This window comes from Phyllobates terribilis, unplaced genomic scaffold, assembly GCF_046119375.1.
Source record: "Phyllobates terribilis strain yellow unplaced genomic scaffold, ASM4611937v1 Scaffold_9__5_contigs__length_417890890, whole genome shotgun sequence".
NCBI classification, from domain to species: domain Eukaryota; kingdom Metazoa; phylum Chordata; class Amphibia; order Anura; family Dendrobatidae; genus Phyllobates; species Phyllobates terribilis.
The window spans coordinates 150,156,905-150,176,882 of NW_027362769.1; the positions used below are offsets into that span (position 1 = coordinate 150,156,905).

The 19,978-nt window shown below is 40.6% G+C and overlaps 1 protein-coding gene across 1 annotated transcript in view; it reads right to left on the reverse strand.

Annotated features, from left to right (window-relative positions):
* The window catches only part of TNFAIP6 (TNF alpha induced protein 6), a 34,981-nt gene extending 17,290 nt beyond the window's left edge, over positions 1-17,691 (reverse strand). Inside the window, exons 1-2 of the mRNA XM_073647210.1 lie at positions 17,456-17,691; positions 6,347-6,484 (exon numbers count right to left, since the gene is read on the reverse strand). Of these exons, the coding sequence (XP_073503311.1) occupies positions 6,347-6,484; positions 17,456-17,555 (238 nt within the window). The 5' untranslated portion in view covers positions 17,556-17,691. The remainder of the gene's footprint in view (positions 1-6,346; positions 6,485-17,455) is intronic.
* Between the last annotated feature and the right edge of the window lie 2,287 nt (positions 17,692-19,978).

Below are 19,978 nucleotides of genomic sequence, written 5' to 3' on the forward strand. Positions count from 1 at the left end.
AAGAGGGCTCATAGTACAGAGGGGTGAGACAAAGGCGCGGTCAGGTAACAGTCGGGGCTCAAATGCCAGGAGGGAGCGTCAACGTCCCTAGGCCACAGTCCGTTATAAAACCGTGACAATTCAGCTCTCTCCATCAGTTCCATAAACTTTAAATGGAGCGACAGCGCACATGCTGGACCACCGCTCCGGCAGTAAAGAAAATTACTAACAAATTTACATGTGATGGAGCGTTACTGAATAGTGGACGCTCGGGGAAAGGGCATAACCCCCTAACCGGAAATGTCAACTTCCACCACTTTATTCGTCTCCTGTAAATTTCCTACATATGATTCCACTAGGTGTTTTAAGAAGCCGATCAGCAGGGGGTTTTACTGGGTCTTCATCCAGTATATGAAGCAATAGTAATTCTGGTTTGCCTTAGCACTAATTATGGTTTTCACAAGTTGTGAAAAAAACAACTTGGAAGTTGGATTTTGTTTGCACGTCTGGCATTTCAAAGGAAATGATCTCATATTAGTTGAGAATTGTAAGAGCCCCATCACTTCTGTACTACACAATGCCATTATTTAACCCTTGCCAAAATTCAATGAATTGCAGATGTTTGGGGAAACGTTTCACTCTTCAGCTCTTTAGGGAAGATGTAAACACACTTTACGCCTTGATATTTCGCTGTTTGATGTTTGCTTTATAATCATTGTCATTAAAGAGACAAATTATAAAGTTGCTTTTAACAAGTTTCAAACTACATTTAATTTAAAGGCTATGTACACCTTTGCACAGATTTTTTTTTTACTGTTCATATGCATCCTAATTGCAAACTTTCTAAATAATCTTCATAGAAAAAGGTTCTACTATTTTGTTGGTGCAGTAAATGATCTGCAAAAAAAATAGAGCTCCTGCTCCTGAAAGTGCTCAGTGCTACCCCATCTCTTTTCTCAGTGTTAGAGATAACAGAAGGGAAGGGTTTGTACACAGATCTGCAATGTAGAAAGCTAAAAGCATCTAGTTTTATGAAGTGCAAAAAAAAAAACATTAGGAAAGCACATGAGGAGGAAAACACATGAGGAGCAAATAAATGCACAGTAGAAGCTGTGCAGATAAGTGGTCAGTAAAGACATCAGCATACTGGATATCCATCATCTTTAATCCAGCCTGTATTACTGAGAGGGAGATTCACACAAGAGAAAAGTCTGAAACTTTGTTCAGGTTGCAAACTGCTGTCAGGGGGTCTGAAAATTAATGAAGGAATGAAGACTGTAGACTAACACTTTAGCGCAATTTTATTAACTAAAGGTAACCACTAATATATGGTATGTAAAATAACTTTTTCTATGTCAAAGGTGCCCACAGCCTTTAACTTGCTTATATATTATTTTATTTTATGTAACAGTCGCACTGATGGCACAATTCCTCTGCCTTTCTCTTCACCTTCTCCATCATGTCTGATTCAGAGACAAACAAGGACCAGCCCTCTTTATTTAAGTTTTTTTTTATTATTATTTAAGCTTTTTTTTTTAATAAACAACAAAATTTGAGACCTATAACTTTTTTTTTATTTTCCATGAGTGGAGCTATGTGGAGAGTGTTGTTTTTTTCTTGGGTGAGTTGTCATTTTCATTGGTACCATATTGAGGTACCTGCAGATTTTTGGTTGCTTTTTATTCCATTTTTTTTGTTCTTTGATTGTATAATAAAAGTTTAATCTTTGGATGTGCCAGGATTTTTGTGGGTCTATCTTCTTTGTCTTTTTCTTCTAAGGTTTTTTCTACAAGTAAGTTTGAAATAAATTTCAGTGATAGTCCAGAAATCTATAATCTGATGCTGAATTGAAGGAATTTTACAGTAAATATTTATCCAGTCACATTTGTCAAGTGAGGCGGTTGAATTCATCAATGGTAATTTCTGAGCTTCATCAGTTTCGAGTCTGATGTTGATTTGTGATTAGACCAGAAACATTTATCGTTATTTAGTTGTCCGGCAGAGAGTTGTTTGGTAAAGTCTGAAAACTTTTTATTTATTTATTTTCTTTTTTTCCTTTTTTTTGAGCTCTTGAAAGAACAGAACATGAAGTTACACATCTCAGGTGGCCCTGTTATCATAGGGCGGAGGACTGTTCCTGTGACGTGCAGTAAGTAAAAGCATTAATTCAATCACATTCGTGTTATTTATCAGTGCCAATGAATTATTGAATTATTAAAAACTTTTTTAGTTCATTAAAACAAGATGATTTCATGTTCTCTTTTTTTTCCAAGAAAAAGTAACAGAGCAGAATAGATTTACAACATTAATGTATTCTGGGGGGGGGGGGGGTCAGAGGATTATTTGATGACCTCATATTTGTACATATTAGCCTTTATGAAAAATTGCACAACTAGTCCGTACCCCTGCAGTAACAATGTTGAAATGTATGCATAACTTTGTAGGTGTGTCCATTCCACACAGTCACACTGTCCAATCACTGCTGACTATTATCAGACTGTATAATGACACACCCAATTGACAAGTGTAATAGTAACACCCAGTTGTCTGTTTATCTGTCTAGGAGGAATAGAGGAACATCACAACGCATACCTCTTTAGTGTGATATTTATCCATTCCATTAGACTTTTTTTTTACTTTTACAGTTTGATATCCAGTATGTTAAGCGGGGGTCTCCCCTCTTGGACCAAAGTTGTTGCTGAAAAAGTGCCCCATCTCCATTATCAACCTTTTTTGTTGCCCAGGCACAGGAAAAGCGTGTATACCACCACTTCATAAAAATATATAGTAGTATTAGAAACTGTTGAACATACTAATTTCTGACTATTCTATTAATAGTGAATGTGGGGACTTTTATCAACGGTGTAATTGACACACTATAGAAAAGAGGGAGAAAGCCTTTAAAGAAAACCTGTAAAGAGAGGAGACAACAAGGCGCAATGGGTGACTCAGTATTGCAATTGTTAGAGGGGTGTGGGGATGGCTACTAAGCTTATGGAGTTGTGCACACCTGATGAAGGTGGCTGTGTCCACCGAAACGCGTTGTGTGTATTAATAAATCAGTCCTTTTAATATTTTTGCCCTGTTATTGGCGCTCTGGTACCGCTATTCATATTCACTTTAAAGAAAACCTGTCTTTATTACACATAGCCACTGAATCAGATTAGTGTGATGCCCTAAAAGAACTCTCCTTAAAGAACTATCAAATAGCATCACTTTCTTTCTCAGTAACCAAAGTTTTGTCCTAACAGACCTAATTGTCTAGTAATTAAAAATAATTCCTCTAGAGACCTGGGTAAAAGAATATGAAAGGACAGCTCCACCCACAAGGAGACGTAAGTTGTATGTTTCCACCCATGAAGAGAACATTGATATGGAGGATCTATCCATGTAGAAAAAGAGCCATTAAGACTCCACCCATGAAGAGAACAGTACAGACAGGATCCACCAATGAAAATCAGTAAAAAGGCTCCACCCATGGAGAGAGTAGAGCAGAGAGACTCCACCCATGGAGAGATAAGAGCGGAGAGGCTCCATCCATGAAGAGAACAGTACAGGCAGGATCACCAATGAAAATGAGTAAGAAGGCTCCACCCATGGAGAGAGTAGAGCAGAGAGACTCCACCCATGAAGAGAGTAGAGCAGAGAGACTCCACCCATGAAGAGAGTAGAGCAGAGAAGCTCCACCCATGGAGAGAGTAGAGCAGAGAAGCTCCACCCATGGAGAGGTAAGAGCGGAGAGGCTCCACCCATGGAGAGATAAGAGCAGAGAGGCTCCATCCATGAAGAGAACAGTACAGGCAGGATCACCAATGAAAATGAGTAAGAAGGCTCCACCCATGGAGAGAGTAGAGCAGAGAGACTCCATCCATGAAGAAAGCAGGACAAGGTCCTTCAACCATGAAGAAAACAGGAAAGGGAATAGGTAAGTGAAATTCCACCCAATAGTTATAGAAAATGTCTTTCAATCCCAAGCTCAGCTGGAATGATTATTGGTTGAAGTAGACTAAGCAATGTAGATGGCTAGATAGAATATGATAGGCTCCGCACTTAAAGAGAACATAAAAGAGCAGCTCCAACCAAACACAGAACAGAGTTATAACTTTTCGACCATGACGAGAACAATATAGGGAAGGTCCACCCATAAAGAGGAAATGGCTGGGAAGCACGACCCATCAATGGAGCAGGGAGGCTCCATCCATGAAGGGAGCAGAGCAGGGAGGCTCCACCCATGAAGAGAACAGGATAGGGAGGTTTCACCCATGAAGGGAGCAGGGCAAGGAGGTGCCACCCACGAAAAGAGCAAGGCAAGGAGGCTCCATCCATGTGGAGAACAGGATAAAGCTGCTCCACCCAAGAAGGGAGCATGGCAGGGAGGCTCCACCCATCAAGGGAGCAGGGCAGAGAGTAGGGCAGGGAGGCGCCACCCATCAAGGGAGTAGGGCTGGGAGGCTCCACCCATGAAGATAAAAGGGCTGGGAGGCTCCACCCATGAAGGTAAAAGGGCTGGGAGGCTCCACCCATGAAGGTAAAAGGGCTGGGAGGCTCCACCCATGAAGGTAAAAGGGCTGGGAGGCTCCACCCATGAAGGTAAAAGGGCTGGGAGGCTCCACCCATGAAGGTAAAAGGGCTGGGAGGCTCCACCCATGAAGGTAAAAGGGCTGGGAGGCTCCACCCATGAATGGAGCAGAGCAGGGAGGCTCCACCCATGAAGAGAACAGAAAAGGGAACAGGTCAAAAAAATTCTAAGCGAGAGTTGTAGAAATTGTCTTCTGGTCCTGAGCTTAAGTGGGAGGATGATTGGTTGATCTAAATGAAGAAATGCAGATAAGTAAAAAGAATATGCCAATGTGCTGGGAGATTTGTTATGTTGGCAAGGGTGTTTTTGTGGTGGAATCAAACTTTAAGTCAAGGAAAGACGAACGCATAGCAATCAACTGTGTGATTAGTAGGAAACTTTGCAGCACTTATTTTATTAATCCCCTACAGTGAATTAAATACGGTTGACAGCTCGGACAAACAGTTGGAAATGAAAGAAAGGAGCCAGAAATTGTACTAATCATGGTACTGACATTTCCTCGCAAACAGTTGTGCCGGAGAAAACAAGTCATCATCAATTAAAGTTATGGTAGTCAGTAAACGGGTGCAGTTTATTAAAGAGTAAGTAAACTTTTTTTTTTTATTATGTTTTAGGCCCTTTAATTCTGAGTAGATAGATTGGGGTCTGAATCCTGAGACCCCCACCAATCGCTCAAAGGATGCCCAAGAAGCTCAATATCGGAAGACATGTGCGCACAGGTTCTGCCAGACAACTTGCACACAGAAAAGTATGGACACCACTGTATGTACGAGCTCTCCAGCAGCTGTTCACTTCTTGCGTGTCTTTTGAGCTTTCAATGTGGAGTCCTGTGATCCGAATTAGAGGGCCTGAAAAAATGTACTAAAAGCTAAGTTCTATTATCTAATTCCATAGTTTAATTTATGCCACAAGAACACCCCTTCCTTCAAGGAAACAGAGATTGATGATAGTTCAACACAAAATAGACCTGTAGGAACCATAGCAATCGGCAGATAAAGGGTCACCGTGCTGCAGGATGTGCAACATCCCCTTTTTTTGCTTACATTTGATCACCTGTATGGACAGTGGGTGGATCCTGTGTTATCTACTGTATATAGAGGTGTTATCAGTCATTGTACAGGAGGAGGAGGAGGTGCGCTGTGACATCATCTATTGTGAATGGTGGATCCTGTGTTATTTACTGTATATAGAGGTGTTATAAGTCATTGTACAGGAGGGGAAGGAGGTGAGCTGTAACTTCACCTATTGTGAATGGTGGATCCTGTGTTATCTACTGTATATAGAGGTGTTACCAGTCATTGTACAGGAGGAGGAGGTGAGCTGTGATATCACCTATTGTGAATGGTAGATCCTGTGTTGTCTACTCTATATAGAGGTGTTATCAGTCACTGTACAGGAGGAGGAGGTGAGCTGTGATATCACCTATTGTGAATGGTGGATCCTGTGTTATCTACTGTATATAGAGGTGTTACCAGTCATTGTACAGGAGGAGGAGGTGAGCTGTGATATCACCTATTGTGAATGGTAGATCCTGTGTTGTCTACTGTATATAGAGGTGTTATCAGTCACTGTACAGGAGGAGGAGGTGAGCTGTGATATCACCTATTGTGAATGGTAGATCCTGTGTTGTCTACTGTATATAGAGCTGTTATCAGTCATTCTACATATAAATGATAATTTTTACTGAATTTTAGAACATTTTGGTGAGTAAACCTCCCCTATTGTTTCCTTGCCTTACTTGTGTTATAATTGACATTTGGGATTTTAGTAATGTTCCCCAACTCTTACCTATCTTCCTTGCTTCCTCCAGCTGATCGTATGTCGCAAGTTGACCCCCTTCGTATTCGCACACGGCTTTGGCCTCTCTGTAGGTGAGTTGGTATTTTCCATTTCTTGATTCTCGGTGATAGACTCCAGCTGCTTGTTCTGAGAAGCACAAGAAGTCATTATTACGGGATTGTTTAACTGTATCTTTCCAAGTTATTCTTCCACCTCCAGCATCGAATATCATGTTCTACGGTACAATAAAGCCAAGAAACAGACAAAGCATTGATTTCACAGACAGGAAGTTTTGGACAGCGGCCTGGGCACACAACCAAACTTTTTAGGAATAAAACCATATTTTGTTGCATGCGATCCAGATCTCAACTCCACGTACGACCTCCAGCATTGTTGTTCTAGAGTAAACAAAATTGTTAGTTCCTGTGGAGTCTAATCCGTAACATAACGTTTCCTGGCGTAACACGGAACGATTCGAAATTCTTAAGAATTCTTTTGTTGAAGGCAGTTTTCTGGTTTAAATAAAACACAGAGTGAGATTAAAGCCCGTCTGTCTTGTCAAGTGGTCGTCCTATGGGGTTAGGCTCTTTTTAGTTTTCTCCAGTAAAGTCATGCACTGCTCAAGTTGTCTTTCATTAAAATGTTCACCTTCAGAGGAGCATCTCGGGTCACCACGAACATCTCCGGTCTATCTATCTATCTATCCATCTCTCTATCTATAAAGATAAAAAGAGGCAGCGCTTTTTAATTAATAGGCAAAAAGTGTGGACTTCATTAGCCCATGTGGCGGCATTTCTGTCCTATCACTGAACCTTTCTCAACCTTTACTTTGCAGTTCAAGTATTTCAATTTTTTTTTGTCGCTTTATGACGTTTATTGTATGAGCTAAATCATTTTATATTTTGATCAAGTTTTATCGACGGCAGCAATATAAAATGTCTTTAGTCTTTTACTTTTGAAAATGAATTTTTTTTAAATTTATTTTATTTATTTATTGGTCACTTTAGGGGACTTGTATCTATTTGATATTTTGTTTTATATATTGCATTACCAATCTATTGCAGTATATAAGGAAAATGTATGGTCTCCTATAAAGTCCAGTCTGTGGCTGGACTTCAAAGGAGTACAAAGGTGGCAACTCATCAGCACAGCAGCTACTGGAGCAAGCTCTGGTTGCTGCTGTTAGAGTTGGATGGCGGCGGTATAACACAGTTCCTGAGACTGCTCCATACACCTGCCCCTGATATGTCAGGTACATGTATGTCACGTATTGAGAAGGGGTTAATATACACATGATATATGTAGATGAAATGTGTAAAATTCTATACACTTGCCTAGTAGAGTAATCTGCTGCAGATTTAATCTGTGCAGATCCGGAGGAAAATTCAGCAGAAATTCCATCCCGCATAAACTTTTAGGGATATGTTTTAGCCTATAGATTGGGGTCCCACGTAAAAAAAACCCTCTCCTTATGAGGTGCACATGCATTGTCTTCATGGGAGAACCTTTCATTGTGGTTCAGCTACACCTGCTATAAGTCAGCGCGGTTCTTCATCCAAAGTTGGATGTCAATGAGAAAATCATAACGGAAAAACCCAAAACATCAATGGATAAGAGACGAAAGTTGTGTAATATTGGAGAATTCCTCAACTTGTGCAGCGATATTAAACATGTGTGGGATATTTGAGGCAGTATGAGACGGCAGAGGATAGGGTCTCTCGGGGACTCTAAACTCTTACAAATTCCATTAGAAATTATTAAAAACAAATTGAAGACATAGCGGCAAACTTGGCAGCATGGGTACTGCTCCTTCCGCTGTTGGAGTTCATCTGCCGCTATGACACAGTGCTACATTTTTGACAGATCAGGTCATATAGCTTAAGACATTATGAGCACTAAGCTGCCAAATGCTTAAAGGGAACCTGTCACATGTACATTTAAGCACTCTCACTCTTTAGGTGAACTTATAAAATATTAATATCAAAATTCTAAAGTCATTCTGACACGGTGATGTGCATCACTAACAAGCTTTTTTCATTAAAATTGGTGGTATTATAATGATTTTATAACCTTTGATATGACTGAATACGAGCAGGTAGGACAAAGTATATCAAAGGTTATAAAATCATTATATTACCGCCAATTTTAATGAAAAAGCTTGTTGGTGATGCACGTTGCATCACTAACAAAGCAATGGGGGCAGTGTAGATAGTAGCTAGGATGTGACAGGTTCCCTTTAACTAAAGTTTGATAATAAACTTGCATTTAGAACTTAAAGTGGATCTGTCTTCAGATTTCACAATACAAACGGCATAAATTATTAATAGCTGTCCTTTACATGCTGGTCTACCTAACTTGACAATCTATGTCAAAATGGTTGTATAATCCTTTGTGAAAGTTTTAACTCAATCTCCACCAACCTATCATTATTGGCAGCTCATCGTTTACCTTCCTCCCTGATGAATTTCCTCCCTCCTATCCTGATTGACAGCTCCTTAGTGTCCATGCTCCCTGCTGAATTTCTGCCCACCTAATCAGATTTTCAGCTCCTCAGTGTCCCTCCTCCCTGCTCCTTAATTTCCACCCACCTTGCCTGAATGACAGCTCATCAATTTCCCTCCTCCCTGCTGCTGAATCTCTGTCCACCTAGCCTAATTGACAACTCCTCAGTGTCCCACCTCCCTGCTTCTGCTGAGATATCACACTGTTTAGTACAAGCTGCAACTGTCAGGGTGAGTGGGTGGGTGGACGGAGAGTAAATACACTTGTATTATTAAGCACTCTCACTCTTTAGGTGAACTTATAAAATCTTAATTTTAATATCAAAATTATACAGTCATTCTGACATGGATTTTCAATTTAAGTACAGCAGACTCATCAGGTCTAAGAGATCTATGGGATAATCCATGTAAGTTGTAGTATGTATTGTGAAAGCTGGTGACAGGTCCACTTTAAATATGTTCATGACTGAAAATCTCTCATCAGGGCAAGGGTAATTGTGCAAGAGAGCGGAGGAGGTGAGCTGTGTCCATTATGAATGATGGAATCTTTGTTATGTACTGTATATATACGTAGGTGCTGTCAGTAATTGTACAGGAGGTTGATGAGGTGAGCTGTGACCTCACCTTTTGTAAATAGTGGATCCTGTGTTATCTACTATATAAATGGTCTGATCTGTCAATGTACTGGAGGGGGAGGCAGCAAGCTGTGATATTATAGTGAATAGTGGATTTTGTGTTATTTATTGTATATAGAGGTATTATCAGTCATTGTACAGGATGGGGAGGAGGTGAGCTGTGACATTGAATGGTTGTTCCTTTGTTAACTACTATATATAGAGGTGATACTTGCCACTGTAATTATTATTATTATTTATTATTATTATAGCGCCATTTATTCCATGGCGCTTTGCTGTGAAAAAGGCATATACAGTACAGACCAAAAGTTTGGACACACCTTCTCATTTAAAGATTTTTCTGTATTTTCATGACTATGAAAATTGTACATTCACACTGAAGGCATCAAAACTATGAATTAACACATGTGGAATTATATACTTAACAAAAAAGTGTGAAACAACTGAAAATATGTCTTATATTCTAGGTTCTTCAAAGTAGCCACCTTTTGCTTTGGTGACTGCTTTGCACACTCTTGGCATTCTCTTGATGAGCTTCAAGTGGTAGTCACCGGAAATGGTTTTCACTTCACAGGTGTGCCCTGTCAGGTTTAATAAGTGGGATTTCTTGCCTTATAAATGGGGTTGGGACCATCAGTTGCGTTGTGCAGAAGTCAGGTGGATACACAGCTGATAGTCCTACTGAATAGACTGTTAGCTGCTTTTTTCTTGCCATAATAGAAATTCTAAGTAAAGAAAAACGAGGGGCCATCATTACTTTAAGAAATGAAGGACAGTCAGTCCGAAAAATTGGGCAAACTTTGAAAGTGTCCCCAAGTGCAGTTGCAAAAACCATCAAGCGCTACAAAGAAACTGGCTCACATGAGGACCGCCCCAGGAAAGGAAGACCAAGAGTCACCTCTGCTTCTGAGGATAAGTTTATCCGAGTCACCAGCCTCAGAAATCACAGGTTAACAGCAGCTCAGATTAGAGACCAGGTCAATGCCACACAGAGTTCTAGCAGCAGACACATATCTACAACAACTGTTAAGAGGAGACTTTGTGCAGCAGGCCTTCATGGTAAAATAGCTGCTAGGAAACCACTGCTAAGGACAGGCAACAAGCAGAAGAGACTTGTTTGGGCTAAAGAACACAAGGAATGGACATTAGACCAGTGGAAATCTGTGCTTTGGTCTTATGAGTCCAAATTTAAGATCTTTGGTTCCAACCACCGTGTCTTTGTGCGACGCAGAAAAGGTGAACGGATGGACTCTACATGCCTGGTTCCCACCGTGAAGCATGGAGGAGGAGGTGTGATGGTGTGGGGGTGCTTTGCTGGTGACACTGTTGGGGATTTATTCAAAATTCAAGACATACTGAACCAGCATGGCTACCACAGCATCTTGCAGCGGCATGCTATTCCATCCGGTTTGCGTTTAGTTGGACCATCATTTATTTTTCAACAGGACAATGACCCCAAACACACCTCCAGGCTGTGTAAGGGCTAGTTGACCAAGAAGGAGAGTGATGGGGTGCTACGCCAGATGACCTGGCCTCCACAGTCACCAGACCTGAACCCAATCGAGATGGTTTGGGGTGAGCTAGACCGCAGAGTGAAGGCAAAAGGGCCAACAAGTGCTAAGCATCTCTAGGAACTCCTTCAAGATTGTTGGAAGACCATTTCCGGTAACTACCTCTTGAAGCTCATCAAAAGAATGCCAGGAGTGTGCAAAGCAGTCATCAAAGCAAAAGGTGGCTACTTTGAAGAACCTAGAATATAAGACATATTTTCAGTTGTTTCACACTTTTGTGTTAAGTATATAATTCCACATGTGTTAATTCATAGTTTTGATGCCTTCAGTGTGAATGTACAATTTTCATAGTCATGAAAATACAGAAAAATCTTTAAATGAGAAGGTGTGTCCAAACTTTTGGTCTGTACTGTACATACAAAAACAATTACAATGATCTTTAACAAAACGTGACGGCGACTCGTACAGGAGGAGTGAGGACCCTGCCTGTGAGGGCTCACAGTCTACAAGGGATGGGTGAGGATACAGTAAGTGAGGGTAGAGCTGGTCATGCAGCGGTATGGTGGAGCGAGGGTTACTGCAGGTTGTAGGCTTGTCGGAAGAGGTGGGTCTTCAGGTTCCTATTGAAGGCTTCCACGGTAGGCGAGAGTCTGATATGTACGGGTAGAGAGTATGGGGGATGCAAGGGAGACATCTTGTATGCGATTGTTGGAAGAGGAGATAAGTGGGGAGTAGAGCAGGAGATCTTGTGAGGATTGGAGGTTGTGTGCAGGTATGTACTGGGAGACTAGGTCACAGATATATGGAGGAGACAGGCTGTGGATGACTTTATATGCCAGGGTTAGGGTTTTGAACTGGAGTCTCTGAGTAATGGGGAGCCAGTGAAGGGATTGACAGAGAGAAGAGGCCGGGGAATAGCGGGGGGACAGGTGGATTAGTCGGGCATCAGAGTTTAGGATAGATTGGAGGGGTGCGAGAGTGTTAGAGGGGAGGCCACAGAGCAGGAGGTTGCAGTAGTCGAGGCGGAAGATGATGAGGTTGTGCACTAGTGTTTTTGCAGATTCATGGTTGAGGAATGTGCGGATCCAGGAGATATTTTTGAGTTGGAGTCGGCAGGAAGTGGAAAGGGCTTGGATATGTGGTTTGAAGGAGAGATTAGAGTCCAAGGTTACCCGAAGGCAGCGAGCTTGCGGGACTGGGGAGAGTGAACAGCCATTGACGTTGATAGATAGGTCACATGGGGGGGATGAATGGGAAGGTGGAAAGATGATGAATTCTGTTTTATCCATGTTAAGTTTTAGAAATCTGGCAGAGAAGAAGGATGAGATAGCAGCCATACATTGTGGGATTTTGGTTAGTAGGGAGGAGATATTGGGTCCAGAAAGGTAGATCTGTGTGTCATCAGCATAGAGGTGATACTGAAAGCCCTGAGACTCTATGAGTTGTCCCAGGCCAAAGAAGTAGATGGAGAAGAGCAGAGGTCCTAGAACTGAACCTTGGGGGATACCGACAGATAGGGGGCGAGATGAGGAGGTGGCGTGTGAGTGGGAGACACTGAATGTCCTGTCTGTTAGGTATGAGGAGATAGGGCCAAGTCTGTGTCACTTGGATTTGACAGTTAGTAGGTCGTTGGTGACTTTAGTCAGGGCAGTTTCAGTAGAATGGTGCAGTCGGAAGCCAGATTGGAGGCGGTCAAAGAGAGAGCAGGAGGAGAGGTGGGAGGACAGATCAAAGTGGACATGTTGTTCCTGTAGTTTTGAGGCATAGGGGAGGAGTGATATGGGGCGGTAGCTTGTCTGAGAGGTTGGGTCAAGGAAGGGATTTTTGAGGATGGGTGTGATCAAGGCATGTTTGAAGCATGAGGGGAAGACACCAGTTAGTGACAGGTTGAAGAGGTGGGTTAGGGTTGGGATCCTTTCTTTGACCATAATCATGTATTCTGTACAGCACAGGAAGAATATTATTAAGCCTAGTATCCAGTATGAAATTTGTGAGGTTTATGATAATTTTTATATAGATAGTGATATTAAAAATTAATAAAAAAAAATATATATAGGCAATAATAATAATAATAATAATACAAAATTTAACCTAAAATAACATGACATATTCCCTTTAAATAGATTTGCACAGACAATAAATGGGCGTGCACGTTTCTGGTGAGGTATACGGAGATATCTTTTGGCCAAACGCTCCAATCTATTATTAATCCCACTCTATGGTGATACATCACGTGGACATGGATACTATATAACAGTAGCTTTTGCTCTTGTGGGCTCCCTCCCACCACGTATTAAATAGTCGGCCATTTATCAACATTTATACCACAAAAGAAATGGTCGACTGTGACGCTTCCGGCAAAATTTGTTGTTTCGGGTGCTTGTATCAAACCATTTCCAAAATTAAAGGGGCTTCTTTAATGATATAATAATTCTCTCTATAGCGCAGATCATACTGGGACACGTCCAGCTCCAGACTTTGAGAGTGGAAACTTCTGGTATTATAATGTAGCACATATTATATTCTCCGTGTCTGCCGGGAGGGAGGTTTTCTGAGGTCTAATAATTGCTTGCAAACTGCAATCTGTCAATCATAACTCCATGAGGAATGTCGTGTTTTCTTATGGATAAATTAGATCCATTATTATGAAGGAAAACATAATGAGCGTTACCTTCTTCGACCGCACAGGGCATATTTTCCGCATTAAAAGTTCATTTAGATGATCGACATTCATTTCCTCATGCAGTTAAGAGCAACTTGCTGGAGAGGTTTGGGGGTCTATTCCACCATCGTAATCGCTCCAACAGAAATCTTATACCTTGGCTTACATGTCTGTTCTGTCTGATTCAAGGCCAGCGCATAATTCATTTTACATAGTCTGTGAATTGCAAAACATTACGGACTTCTTAAGAAACAAGCATGGCTGTCCCTTAAAGGGGTTGTCCATACAATTTATTTGAAAAAAACAACCAGGATGCTCCAGAAAAATAAAAAATTACCAATTTATAGTTCCATCACCAATCCGTTTCCATTGTTGTCAAGGTTCCCCTCCGGTCTGTGAGGACTGCAACTAAATCAGACTGGCTTGGTACATCCAGCTCAGTTCAGATCGCCATGTGACTGCTGCAGCCAATCACCAATTGTCCCGCCAGGTGTGGAAAAGACTTAGTGCAACACAGAGGGAAGGGGGAAAGGGAGCCCAGACACTAGGGAAAGGGGGGAGTGGAGACCTCCTAGTCTGGTCTAGTGTCACCCTGTCTCAACTACTGTCCCTATATTGTCTCTTCAGCAATCGCCGCATGCGTGCCTCGCCCTACTCTCCCTGGCGTATGGCTAAGGCTAGGGATGGGAAGAGATGAGCACTAGTTGATCTCCACTAAACTCTATAGACAACAAAGCTAGATAAACAGGTGGAGAATGCTTAGCTTTAGATGACTCTAGACGAATGCGAACTCTGCCTCAAGCTCCAGAGAGGACGATGTACTGCTCTTGTTAAGCCTTCACAAGTAGAAATGAATATTGTCGGCACCTCCCTCTCAGACACACCAGGTATATATGTATACCCAGGCCAGGGAGCTAATTAGCAGAGGGAGGTAGCCGCTAGGTACTAGAGACAGCCTCTCATCTAAGAAGATGTCTGTAATGCCAAAAGTAGAGATCTCCTGCAACCAACTGCAGGGCGACGGTCTGTCACCTCTGATACACCCGTGACATCAGTCATTGGTTACAGCGCTCTCGTGCCGCTATGGCTGGAACATGGAGTACAGAGACCGATGAGGGGCTCAGGCAGCTCTGGCAGAGGAGCTGTGGGGATGATAACGTGACTATACTTTATGTTGTAGGTTAAAGACAAAAAACAAAGAGCATTTTTTTTATTTTGCGCAAAATTTATGACCCACGTGTGGCATTTTCGAAGAGTTTTGGGGCAAAAAACATCAACGAAGGCAACAAGAAAAAAGAAAAGAAAAGTGACTTAAAAAAATAGAAATGATGAGTGCTGAGTAAAGCTTGGAGATTTCTAATGATAGCGACTGTCTCTGATTAATGCTGCTTGTTTTATGGGCAGCATAATCTCTTTGACAGCTTCCTTTTCATTTCCATTGTTTGGTTCAATTGGATTATGACCTCCCTGACAAAGCAATTTAGCGAAACGCATATCGGAATGTTAATGAGAGGGAGTAGGCCACATAATGTAACTTGGTTGGTATGAATTGTTCATCCTGTTGATTTATTTGACTTTTACCACTTTGATTTGTTCCACTTTGAATACTTAGTATATCCGTAGCATGTGTCACATTATACCTTATGGTATAATCTTTAGTCAATGGTTTATTATTATTATTCAGCCAAATCCATTCTCCTATTAATTTTCTGGGCATTATTAATCATTAAAATATCAATTAATTATTTGTATTTATTACCCTATTCTTCTATCACTGACATGTTGTGGTATAATTAATCATGGATACATTATCAAATTAACTACCAGTGTTCATCAACTATTTATTTTTATTTAATTAATCATGTCTGACCTCTGTACCCCTCTACCTGTTTTTAACCTTCCCTTATACTATCCATATGTTTTTTTTTTATTTTTTTTATTGTGTATCCATATTGTATTAAATAAAGGCAATCTTTTGTGTTCGTTTTGTCTTCTTTTGGGCTATTATTGTCACATTTTAAGTTCATTATTACTACTTTTTTTGTCTATAGCTCTAATTAATTATGTTTATTGAATTTTTGGGTGCCGGGGTCCTTATCTGTCCTGGTCATGTGATGTGCATGTGTCATGTGGAGCCTACTGAAACAGACTAAGGGAACTTTTTTAATGCTTAGGAAGCCTTTGCAGGTGTCTTTTTGTTAAATATTTTAATTTACTGAGATAATGACTTTTGTGTTTTCATTGGCTGTAATCCATAATCATCAACATTAGCAGAAATAAACACTTGAAATAGATCACTCTGTGTGTAATGACTCTATATAATATATGAGTTTTACTTTTTGGATTGAAGAACTGAAATAAATTAACTTTTTGATGATATTCTAATTTAGTGAGATGCACCTGTAAATATTAAAACGACGGTTACAATTTAAAAATAAATTAATTTACTATGATTCTAATGAACTAAAGGCCAATACTAATAGCTTAGTACCGGTCCTGGACCTCCATAGTGCTGGAGGAAGAGCTTCCTGCCATGGATGCATTCACTAGGAGCTTTTGGATGCTTATTGAATTATTTATAACATGTGCAGGACAGGGCTCCTACAGCTATACAGATTTCAAACTCCAGTTTCAGTGTTTTATGGACAATGTAGATGTTTAGGACTTTTTTGTTCACTGCAATTATTCCTATTATTAGAATAAAAATCACTTATTAGCAACCAGATATTGAATGCAGCGCCATCATAAATGTTCTGGATATTTTTTTAATCCCTGAAATAAGAAACGTACAGTATGGTTATTGTATTTTAAGATGAAGATAATTAGCAAGAGACTTTAGGTAAGTCACAAGCTTATGATCTTTTATTGTCAATGAGAGCTGAGTTTACTAGAAGTTGTTATTCTTAAGTACTTGGTACTTGTACTTCATGGGGTTCATGTCATGTCTATAGGGATTACACACTGTGCTAATAAACAACATAAAGTATGATCACTTCTGACTTTTTTTTTTTTTTTTTACATATAATAAGAAACCCCAAACTACATGTTAATATTCTAACTCTGAAAGGATGTGTTATCTATTACATAATATATGACATTTAACATTCAAAAAAGATGAAAAAGGAAGCAGATAACCTGGAAAAATACTCAGCTTACTTATTCAAAAAATAATAAAAAAAAAACCTTATAAAAAAATAAAAAAAATAATAGAAAATTTGGAAAAATCTCAAAAAGAGTCATTAATATAAATAATAAAAAAAATGACAATTGAATATGCCTGAAAATTTTATGTATGGGGATTTGCAACGCTCCTAGACAAAAAGAAAAAGCAAACAAAAGGAAACTGTATAGTGCGATGCTTCTTTAAATATATATTTAGTTCCTGGAAGACTTTGTAAACCAGTAATTCACATCAAAGCCAAATACATAAGGGTGTCATTGCTATGCATGGTTGACGTACTGCAAGGAACGCTTTAAGCTACGAATAGATGGGCAAATAATGTATATATTTTTTTTTTATCGGGCATTGATAATGTGTAGATATTGGATGTCTGTAGGGCTAGCTGTCCAAGCATGTCTTTGGAAAGAAGGACCTAATAGGATAGTCCCCAGCATTATAGTAAGAGATCTACATAGAAAATCCAATGTTAGTTGCTTACCTTATTCTGGGACTTGTAGTTCCCCAGAGCCCTACAATGCATTGACCTGTGTGCATCCTGAGACTTGTAGTTCCACAACACCCAGAGATCCCCCTTCTCCTGCTTGTACGGCTGCAGATGTTTTTAGATTACATTGAATTAATCGCTTACCTAGCCAGATGGAGTTGTGGAGTATTCCATTCTTGAATCCCCATCCAAAAGCTTCATCCAAGCGCAAAGCGATGAGAAAGAGGAAAATGATTTTTTTCATGTTTCAGCAATTTAAGAGGGATTTCTTCCAAGGAAACTAACTACTCTCGCATCTGACAGAGCCCCTTCTGAAACATCTGGTCACCAGATCTTATAAAGCAGGACTTTTTTTTTTTGCCTACTGTGAGTTTAGTGAGCTTGGTCCAATTAAAGAAGCAGCTGTAGTATTTCACAATTAGAACGACGTCAGACTGTATAAGCAAGAAGAGGACGATGATGCTGATACTATACCTAATCGAATGACTTACCATGTGGTTATGATGACTAGTCGCTGTCTACGGGGGGGGGCATCAAACTTTACTGTAATATGTTTCAGCAGCAATTAGCCTTCTTGTCTTGGATAACATGGGTTATATACATTGTATATGACATCTACAGTCTGCAGACATTACTGGCATGTTATGGGACGAAGCTAACCTCAGCTTATTGTTATTTCCAGTCCTCCAAGTGACAGGGTTAGACTATGCTCACACTGCATTTTAGGGGTTAAAGTTTCTTCTTAAGAAGAACTGGCAAATAGCCTCTTCAAAAAAGAGAACAGGGTATCTAGTGGAGGTAGCAATTCCGGAATTCATTATTGACCCTTCCAAGTGCCTTGGGATATAAAGTCAAACCAGAAACTTCTCCAAAAGGTAAAGATCACCATTTGCAGACAGCTGTTTCAGGGCTCTTGCCTCCTCATAAGTGCAAAGTGGGAGAGTGCTTGGATGGGTAAGAGGCTTTTGATGGAGGTCTAGGAGGTACAGTTTCTCCTTGAGTAGAATGCCAAGCTGGTGTTTAGAGACTTGTAGACCAGGCAATGCTTCTTGGAAAATGGTCTTGAAACGGGCTCTTGACAAATATTGTGAACAGGGTCTCTACAGCCACCTACTGGAGGTAGCAATCCCAGAAATCAATATTGACCCTTTGAAGTGCCTTGGAACATAAAGCAAAACCAGAAACTTTTCCAAAAGAACTCTATTTGGAGACAGTTGTTTCAGGGTTCTTGCCTCCTCATCAGTGCAAAGCAGGAGAATGGTTGGGTGGGTGAGAGACTTTTGATGGTGGTCTAGGAGGTAGAGTTTCTCCTTAAGTAAAATGCCAATCTGCTGTGGGGTGACTTATAGACCAGGCAATGCTCCCTGGGAAAAGGGTCTTGAAAATGGGCTCTTGAAAAAGATAAAGAACACGGTCCCTACAGCCACCTACTATATTCAGCAGTCCTGGAAATCAATATTGACCCTTTTGAAGAGCCTTGGGATATGAAGTCAAACCACAAGTTTTTCCAAAAGAACTCTATTTGGAGACAGTTGTTTCAGGGTTCTTGCCTCCTCATCAGTGCAAAGCAGGAGAATGGTTGGGTGGGTGAGAGACTTTTGATGGTGGTGTAGGAGGTAGAGTTTCTCCTTGCTGGCATAGAGGGATTTATATGGTCAGGCAATGCTCCCTGGTCAAAAGGTTTGCAAATAACCTCTTGAAAAAAGATAGAGAACAGGGTTAATGTTACCACCTACTGGAGGCAGCAGTCCTGGTTAGTCAATGTTGACCCCTTTGTCACATGACTTATTACATAAAGTTAAACCAGAAACTTCTCCAAAAATTAAAGATTACCATTTGCAGACAGCTGTTTCAGGGTACTTGCAGAAGAAAGTAGGAGATTGGTATTGGTGTGGGGGGAGGAGATTGAGGGAGGTCTAGGGGTTATAATTTCTCTTTGAGGAGAATGCCAAGTTGGTGTAGAGAGACTTGTAGGCCAGGCAATGCTCCCTGGGAAAAGGGTCTTGAAATATTGTAGACTTTTGAAAAAAAGGTAGCTACTGGAGGTATCAATCCTGGAAGTCAATATTGACATTTAAGGAGCCTTGCAACATGACTTGGTATATAAAGCCAAACGGGAAACTTCTCCAAAAGGTGAAGTTCTTCATTTGCAGACAGCTGTTTCAGGGTTCTTGCCCCCTCATCAGTGCAAAGTTGGAGACTAGATAGCTGGATAGGAAGGCTTTGATGGAAGTTTTTCTGTGAAGAGGGTGCCAATGTGGCATAGGGAGACATATAGACCAGGTATTGCTTCCAGGAAAAAAAGGGTATGCAAATACTTTAGCCTTTTCAAAGAAGAGGAAACCAGGGTATCCATTGCCACTTACTGGAGGTAGCAACCCAGGTAGTCAACTCTTCCCCCTAAAGATCCTCGCCTCAACACTTGGGATATAAAACTGAGCTAGAAACTTCTAAAAATGGAGAAGTCATCCAGGGGAAGGTGTATGAAACTGTCTAAAAGGAGAAAAACTGTCTTAGTTGCCTTTACCAACCAATCAAAGCACAGCTCTGATTTTTCACTGTGCTTCTGAAAAATGATTCTGCTCTGTGATTGGTCATTATGGATATCACAGGTCACTTGTCTTTTTGACGGTTTTATAAATGTTCCCTAATGTATTTTAGAAAGTT